The sequence below is a fragment of the Periophthalmus magnuspinnatus genome, chromosome 16 (genome assembly GCF_009829125.3).
Source record: "Periophthalmus magnuspinnatus isolate fPerMag1 chromosome 16, fPerMag1.2.pri, whole genome shotgun sequence".
NCBI lineage: Eukaryota > Metazoa > Chordata > Actinopteri > Gobiiformes > Gobiidae > Periophthalmus > Periophthalmus magnuspinnatus.
The window spans coordinates 19,147,622-19,156,151 of record NC_047141.1 but is presented as its reverse complement, the minus strand read 5'-3'; the positions used below and the strand labels follow the sequence as shown (position 1 = coordinate 19,156,151).

Here is an 8,530-nt window from a genome sequence, read left to right as displayed (position 1 = left end):
TCACATACAATAAGTCAGAATGGTTGCCGTTTGAAGTAATTCAATAAGGAAAAAATGTATTTTGAAATTAAATTACCTCTGGCTTGTCGTGGAAGATGGGGGACTGAATCTCTCGAGGGCTGCTCACTCCCATGTAACTGCCCTCAGAGTCTGAAGTGAGTAACTCTGGCAAAGACTCTATGGAGTTGGCCTTTTGGCACTTCACAAAACATGGAGTTACCACTAAGAAAATAGCATGATTATATGTCAGATTTTTACAGTTCTATAATTTACATCCCTTGCATGTAAAAAAAAAAAAAAAATCACCTGCAGTTGGGGGACTTTGAATTATATCTGAGAGAGTGTAGCCGCCTGAACTGTCCAAACGCCGTCTTGGTTTCTTTTTGGCCTTGATTTTGGCCTTCTTCAATAATATTTCTCTAAAATACACAATAGCACATCGCAGTATTTTTTTCAAATGAGTTCAGACATCAGAAACAAAATACCTGCCAGAATGATCCCCTTCTGTTTCAGGTTTGAGGGTGAATATGGAGTCCAAATCTTCTTCACACAAACTGAGATCAGGAGCTCCAGGGTACGGGGTGATGATCCTTCTCTGCATTGCTGGTATCTAGAAAAAAATATTGCGGTGAAAAAAAAATTAAGGAATATGACAATATAAAACAAGTTGCCCTTTGTCAACATAAATCAACTTGTGTCAAATGTGTCTGGACACAAGCTGGGACATTAGTTGGGTGAACTAAGGAAACTTACCATCCGCCTGTAGGCTGCAGTGAGCTCTACAAGCACTTCATCACTGAGAATATCCAGGGCTCTGGGGTAAACAAAAAGAATACAAAAACAAAAATAAAACACATCTATAAGACATTCCCAATGTGTTTCATTATAATACGAAGATTCTGTCTCTGTTTTACTTTGAGTCCAGGAGGGCACCAATGTTAAGAACAATGAACTGGAGGCAGGAGAGTTTGAGCTGATCTGCGTTGTACATAGCAGCAAACTCCAGGAGCTCTGCAGCATTCTTTAGAGTTACTGGACAAATACAGACAAGAATACAGTATGTAAGTAAAGCTGTACAGTAACACTGTAAATATAACAGAAGAATGGACCCTGGTTCATATTCAAGACAATTTCAACCTTGGCTTTACTAGTGTAGATCGGGTTAGGCCTTCCTCTAGACCTTTATTTCGTTCTAAATGTTTGTCCAAGTATAGTCCTGGTAATTGCACACTTAAACATAACAATTTACTTACATTTTTCAGTTATGGCAACTTCACACATCTCCTTCAGTCGTGTGATGAGAAGCTGGTCGGCCACTACCAGCACATTGCACACAAACTCCACATTAAGAGACTCTGCACAGTGACAAGGTTGTACAAAAATGAATGCTTCTCACAGAAAAATGATAACATTAAAAGTTATTTGTACCTTTAATGGTCGGAGATTCATCTGTATAAAGGTATTCAAGAATAACCTGAAGGATCTCCGAGCTTGTTGGCATTTCTAGAGCAGAGCAAGATGTTGCCTGTAAATATTCAGAAGAAACGTCACTAACTATCATTTGGGGTTAAAAATGCCACAGTGCTGTAAATCACATCAAGTACCTCAATCCAGGGGTTTCCAAGCATACTGTTGAAGTACTCTGGGTAAATAATATGAATAATCAGTCTTCTTCAGTCAATGTAATACAGTCTTGCTGTGGTAAATGTTGGTGTATAAATAGTTATTACCTAGTCTTGCACAGAGGACACTTTTGTGGCATGGAAACTCTTTTCCATCTTCAGACTTTAGAGTAACATCACACAGATAAGAGCTATGAAAAGACAAACATGTAATTTGTCAGATGTTTTTTGCACAAGTGTAACAAAAACTCCATACCATTTTCTCTGGTTGAACTTAAATTTGCTGCTGGTTTTCTTCTGCACAACGTTAATTTTCCCATGATCATATTTGACTCCATCCAGTCTGTGAAGTGCAATAAGACTAGAATTAATCATGATCTGACAGCAGCTCACAAGTAGACCCATTCATTTTCCTAACCGTGCAGATAAACTTCCCAGCCCAAGCTTCTTCGCTACCCCTTGCAAGGTCTTCACTGGGTTATAGCCGCTCTCACTGACTGCTGCTTTGTTTCCTTTGGGCTTTTTGTTCGCTTTTGGGCCTTTAGCCTTGGTCTTGTCACCATCTCTTTTGGTTGTTGAAGTAAGGGAGTTATAGACCTCAAACGCTGACCGGCCTCGCAAGTCCAAGTCCTGCAGTCCGCTGATAAGCCTGCTCTGTTCTGTATCCTGACCAGTACAAAAAGGCATGCAATTTAGATGAGAAAAGGGCATTTGACATGTATCGGTGCAATATTTCATAGCAAATGCAATTTTTTGTACCTGGTTTTGTCCTTTGTGGACCTCTGGCACCCGTGGCCGAGCCCCGTGTATCAGAAGCTCACAGGAGTCTGTATAAATAAAGTGCAGAGCATACTCCAGCATTTCAGGGGCACTCTTTTCAAAAATGATCAAATCACAGCCCACAGCATCTTCGCTTCTGCTTATTTCTTTATCAGGCTCCTCCATATCAACTGCTCTGTTGTTTACTGAAAACAGCTTTTGGAAAAACTCAGAGCGCATGGACAGTATGTATTTGTGCGCAGGAAAAGTTCGGTTTCCGGCCTGAAGAGTGACGTCATGAATGCTGTCGGTTTCATCAGCCTCCTCCAGGAGTCTCTGGAAATGCTCAGGGAAGGAGGATGGGGAGAAGCTGGGAATCTCATACAAACTGGGGACAAATATGTATTGATAAATCAAAACAATTGGACTATTACAAGTCTGAAATGATTTAAATAATAGACTTCATAAATATTAGAGATGCCACCTAGAGAGAAGAAAAATGTAGCTTTTGTTTTTGTTGCTAATGTATCTACCTCTAGGTGGCACAATAGTTTGTTTAATGTAAGCACATTCCAGTAAGGCTGCATTACCTTGTTTTGGGGTCAACTTGAAGCACTCCATAATTTCGGCCCTTAGAGTCCATTGTGACGCTTACAGCTCGGTGTACAAAAGGGAGCCTTTCCAAGCGGATCTTCTCATAGAATGTCCCTGTTTGACCACAAACCTCCACACAGTTTTCTGTTTACAAGAAACATGCAAATTTAAAAAAATCTAAATGAAACATAAGATGTAATTCTTGATGATTGTGCACCTTTCTTCTCTTCAAACTTCTTATACTCTCCAGCCCAAGAGCCGCTGAAGGCCTCCCCATCATGAGTCACAAACATCAGGCCGTTCTTGCTGAGGGCAATGTCTGACATAAAAACCTGCCGTGTGTAGGCCCAGCGGCACTGTCTCACCAAGCTGCCCAAGGATCGCCAACAAAACACCTGAAACGAGGACAAAGAGGAATAAAACAATTAAATTATCAAATTAGCATATCTACATGAAATGTATAGCCAATTTTCACTAACCCTTCCTGCTTCGTCCAAAGCTAAAATGGTAACTTTCTCCCCTCCTGTCTCCCGTAGAAGCTGTGAGTCCACTCTATGATCAAGAGTGCCTCCAGTAACCAACACCTTCTTGATGTTTAGTTGCCTATAAGTCACCATGTCATTACAATGTAATATATACTGTATTTATATTTACTCCTAGTGTAGTGCTGAGTGTTACCTGGAAGCCAGTTTCTTGCACTGGTATTCAGCCAATAAGTAAACATCTCCTTTCTCTGTCACAACCACTGTTGCCCCATCACTGGCAGCTGCCATGGCAATGCTAACATCTTTGTGGTGAAGTGCCGAGACCTGCCGCGGAGCAGTCACACACTTCTCACCATTGGGATCCAGCAGATAACCTGAGTGTTGTATTGTGAAAGAAAATTTTACTTTTATATAGATGCAAATTTAACAAGATAAGATGAGCCCCTTTCATTAAACTTGCCAAGTTGGCCGCCATTAAGACCCATGGTATAGACTGCCTCTCTTGTCCATAGTACAGTATGAAACCTTCCAGCGGCAACTCCAGTCACAGTTCTCCCTTTCAGTGTTTTAGAAAACACCTATAACAATCATGTACAAAACATTGAAAAGTTTACAATATATACATGAACTATGCAAAACCTAAAGCAGCAGTCCTACTTACCTGTTTGGGGACATGGGCGGAAGCAGGAGGTGGAGACAGACCCAGCTGATGAAATGTATTGAGGCCAAAAGTGTAAACGTAGCCTTCCTCTGTCAGCACCACTGTGTGGTCTTTGGCTGCTGCTACCTGAGAGCAATGATGAGACATGAGACCCTCCACCACCCGGGGAACCTGTAGACACATTATACAAGGACCAGAGTCAGTCAACATTTTAATATACAACAGTATGACGTGGTTTCACAGAAAGTTACTCAATACAATATTTATTGCATTTAGTGAAAAGGAAAAAAAATGCATTGATCTGCTCAAGAGACAACATGCCTCCAAAAAAATTGATCAGATAAAAATAACAGCACTGTTGATGCTGAAATGCAAAAATGTACTTGGTAATCAATAGTCTTCCCACTGACATATGGGACATTTAGGATCAAAGAAAAGAAGAGTGTACCATATAAGTCTGTTCATCTCCGTGGCCAAGTCGACCTCCTTGACCATGCCCACAAGTGAAGACCTGGCCTTTCTGGGATAGGAACACAGTGTGGAACTTGCATAGGACCACCTATAAAAAACAAGACATTGCACTTTTTTTTTTTTTTTTTTTTAAATTATTTATATATATATATATATATATATATATATATATATATATATATATATATATATATATATATATATATATATATATATATATATATATATATATATATATATATATATATATATATATATATATATATATATATATATATATATATATATATATATATATATATATATATATATACATATACATATACATGCCCTTCGAGACAACTGTTGTTGTGATTTTGGGCGTTACAAAAATAAATGAATTGAATTGTTTGTATATATATATATATATATATATATATATAAATTATCTGATTTGGATGAATTATTGTTTTCCACATCAAAGCCAGCTGTAACACTTTTCCATAACCCCATGCCAAGGCCTCTTGTAATAATAGTAAAACACTAAGCATACAAAGACCATAAGACAGTGGAAAGGCAAACATCATTACTAATGCATTGCTCTACTTCAGACTTCCACTGAGCAAAGATGTTTCCCTGAGCATCACATTGATGTGGACATCCATGCACTGGCATATGCAGCAGGGTGGATCATTTAATTAAAAACATGTCATTGTGGAATTAATATTTAACCTCTGGCACCTGTTAGATCGGGCCATGAACACAAAGACGACATGAAGCACATATGGGTCACTGAGTGGTCAGGAAACTAAATCCTTCTGACCCTAACCAGGTTTTATGAAATTGCTTTTTATTTATAAAAACACTGTAATTCATCTGTAAAAACAGAAATCATATCATAAAACAAAGAGAGAAATCATTCATAGAGAGATACACAGCTACTCATAAAAGTAAGCTTCTAAATTGATCGAAAGGCACAATATACCTATATGACCATCTGTCTCTAATCCACTATGACTACCACCTGGTTTGTACAGTCACACCTGAGGCCAGGGCCTAGAGCCAGCAGCTGCAGATGTTTGGGACATAGAAAACTCCTGAACACTGATGCCAACACTGCCCTCTTTATACAACACAAGGGGTCAGTGTTTAACACAATACCCCTCACAAACATATTATGTTTCCATTAGTTGAAAGTTGAAGTAACCAGCTTGTAAAGGTCAAGTACCTTGTTAAAACATTAATGTGGATCAATTGTGGCACCAATATGAACAAAAATACTGTTTACACTTTAAAGTGAACACACATTTATACAATACCATGAAAGACAATAATAAATTATATATATATATATATATATATATATATATATATATATATATATATATATATATCTTTTTACAAATTAAGGATAAAATAACATAAACTTTACTGTGAGCCGTACAAATGCTACGGTGCAGTAAGGCCATGTTTTATAACAATTTTAAGCCTCAGGGGAGGGAGTGTTTTGCTCCCTTATCTGGGGAGTGCATTGTGCATTGGGAACACATGTTGGCATAGAGCTGAACCTTGTATCCAGTGTGGTGATGTGAAGCAGCCATTTGCATGTGTGGTTTTCACAGAGGGAAACCCTATGACGTTTCCTCGATAGACATTAAAAACATTTCAATTGTCTCTGAGGAGAAGAGATAATAACAAGGTATAGCTTACTTGCTTGATGTAAACCCCTGTCCTTGCAAACACATCTACGAGCTCAGGGTGCTGCCGACTCTCCTGATTACCATGGCCAAGGCTGAAATTTGTGTTGTAGCCCCAAGTGTATACCTCTGTTGGGTCTGGAATAGGGGACATGGTTATAATTATATAATTAACTCACCAGAGAAAAAGCACACTCAAACAGAATTACATTCAAATGATGTCATGATAAATTGATCTTACCACTGTTTCTAAACACCACATGTGCTGGGCGGTCCTTCATTGTCAGATCCAATACAGAGAAACCCTCTTTGTCTTGGGTGGAAAGAAGGGCACCGTGCTGTATATAAAAATAAATCATTACTCTCGGCCACCTGTTGTCAAGTCAGTGGAGATTAGAGGAGTACCCTTTACCTTCACTAATGAGATGAGACAGTGAATTTGCCCATAGAAGGCACTGCGATGCAGTGCAGTCCAGCCGGACTCCTTATCTTTTGCCAGAAGATCTGCACTCTTACTCTCCAGCAGCCACTCCAACAGTGCCTTCTTTCCTAATGAAGCGGCCATGTGCAGGGCAGTGCGACCAAAGTTGTCCCGCAATGTGGCTGCATTGTGACAGTGAGTGGACAAGAAGGTGACCAGCTGCCCCTCTGTGCCACTCGTTAGCGCTGCCACCACATCATCTGCATGCTGGAGAGAGCGGCATTTCACAGTGCAGTCTGGAGATGCCACACTCATCTTGGCCCACTCCTAATCTTCAGTCACACAATCCTCCTCTCTAGTGCCTCTAACAGCCGACCACCCAAAAGTGCAAACAAACTCAAAAACAACAAAATGGCGAGTCACAAAAAACAAAAAATTTAGCTTTTCTCTACTACTCAAAGACGTGATGCTAACTAAAGGTCAAAATGGCTGTGAAGTGCTAGAATTGTGCTTGTGTTGAGGTTCCACTGCACCCTAGCGACTCCAGATTCTTGTGGGACTTGTTTCAGTCCACCATTTTGACCCAGAGCTGAGCACAACACAAGGTGCTTATCATAGGTCTTGGCATCAGGAACTCAGTAATACAAAATTGGTATACAAAAAAATATATTTTGTGCTATATTACAAAAGGCAAAAATGTCATCTACCCTATAACCTTCTGATCCAGAAATAGAACCATTAAATCAGAGGGGAAAGGGGATCCTTCCCCCCAAAATCCACTATCATCTTTTTAGAACTCCATAATTATAAAGGGTGCCTGTAAAACAGAAAGATACATGATATAATATGATTTTAGTTGCATAAACACAGAAATATATAGTGACACGTAAACTAGTTTATCTCATTCACTAATATACTAATATATTAACGATATGTTTGTAGTTGTAGCCCCTTCAGTTCAATGCAGTAGATGTTTGAGGGTGTATCGTAAGTAAACAGTGCTGATCAGCTGAGTTGGAAGCTGATTTGAACTACAAAGTGCTGATTGTCAACACTGAAAATGTATTTAATAAATACATAGATTTATTTAATTTGATATATAATCATATAGGTTGAGGAAACACAATGCTGCATGTGTACTTTGACAGGTCTAACACACAATCTCTCTAGGCAGTTGTGCGCGTTATGCAACAAGCCCAAAATGATCAAGTAACGCTAGTAGTAAAGGCACATTGACCTAATAATGTCAAGAAGGGATACGATCAGCATTCCACACATTTTTATGTATCTTTGCTTTGTTTTAGTTTCGGTCTGACTGAGTTGAATTGAGTAAATTGTTGTAGTAGTTAAAATGTCAAATTTTGGCTAGCTCAGCGTTGGCTTGACTGACACGTAGGCTAGTTAGCATTAGCAACCGGCATCATTCAGTCGCTGTGTTGTTTTTTCTTCTTCTTACCTCTCGTTAGTTAAACAGAAAATAGTCCACAGACAGAGCGACAATAGCGGAGTACCAAAATTGTGTCATTGCTACGAATTGGTGAATAGATCAATTTTGAACTAGAGCTAATTTTGACAGATCTGGAAGGTGGAAACCCTCAGCTGAAGTGAAAGCCGACTAAACATCGAGACTTCTGATTGGCTGAGCTGGAAAGATACAACAATCTGATTGGCTGTTTCTTCTCTTCTAGGCAGAGTTTGGTTTACTGTATAAGCACAGCATATATACAGTCTATGAATATAAAAGCAACCAATAACTAACATTATGTGATCTTATTTTATTTTACTGTACTGAGAAAAATTTATTAAACGAGCATACTATTAAAAACTTAAATGGTCCAACA

General features: G+C 38.9%; 1 protein-coding gene across 1 annotated transcript in view; it reads right to left on the bottom strand.

Annotated features, from left to right (window-relative positions):
• ibtk (inhibitor of Bruton agammaglobulinemia tyrosine kinase) overlaps positions 1-8,299 on the bottom strand; it is a 12,507-nt gene extending 4,208 nt beyond the window's left edge. Inside the window, exons 1-24 of the mRNA XM_055227614.1 lie at positions 8,146-8,299; positions 7,405-7,506; positions 6,681-7,053; positions 6,510-6,606; positions 6,282-6,406; positions 4,570-4,680; positions 4,122-4,292; positions 3,925-4,038; positions 3,654-3,838; positions 3,455-3,578; positions 3,193-3,370; positions 2,972-3,119; positions 2,382-2,769; positions 2,041-2,288; positions 1,879-1,965; positions 1,731-1,813; positions 1,605-1,642; positions 1,429-1,525; positions 1,254-1,355; positions 915-1,032; positions 754-814; positions 486-610; positions 307-419; positions 77-222 (exon numbers count right to left, since the gene is read on the bottom strand). Of these exons, the coding sequence (XP_055083589.1) occupies positions 77-222; positions 307-419; positions 486-610; positions 754-814; positions 915-1,032; positions 1,254-1,355; positions 1,429-1,525; positions 1,605-1,642; positions 1,731-1,813; positions 1,879-1,965; positions 2,041-2,288; positions 2,382-2,769; positions 2,972-3,119; positions 3,193-3,370; positions 3,455-3,578; positions 3,654-3,838; positions 3,925-4,038; positions 4,122-4,292; positions 4,570-4,680; positions 6,282-6,406; positions 6,510-6,606; positions 6,681-7,004 (3,183 nt within the window). The 5' untranslated portion in view covers positions 7,005-7,053; positions 7,405-7,506; positions 8,146-8,299. The remainder of the gene's footprint in view (positions 1-76; positions 223-306; positions 420-485; positions 611-753; positions 815-914; positions 1,033-1,253; positions 1,356-1,428; positions 1,526-1,604; positions 1,643-1,730; positions 1,814-1,878; positions 1,966-2,040; positions 2,289-2,381; positions 2,770-2,971; positions 3,120-3,192; positions 3,371-3,454; positions 3,579-3,653; positions 3,839-3,924; positions 4,039-4,121; positions 4,293-4,569; positions 4,681-6,281; positions 6,407-6,509; positions 6,607-6,680; positions 7,054-7,404; positions 7,507-8,145) is intronic.
• Positions 8,300-8,530: the final 231 nt, after the last annotated feature.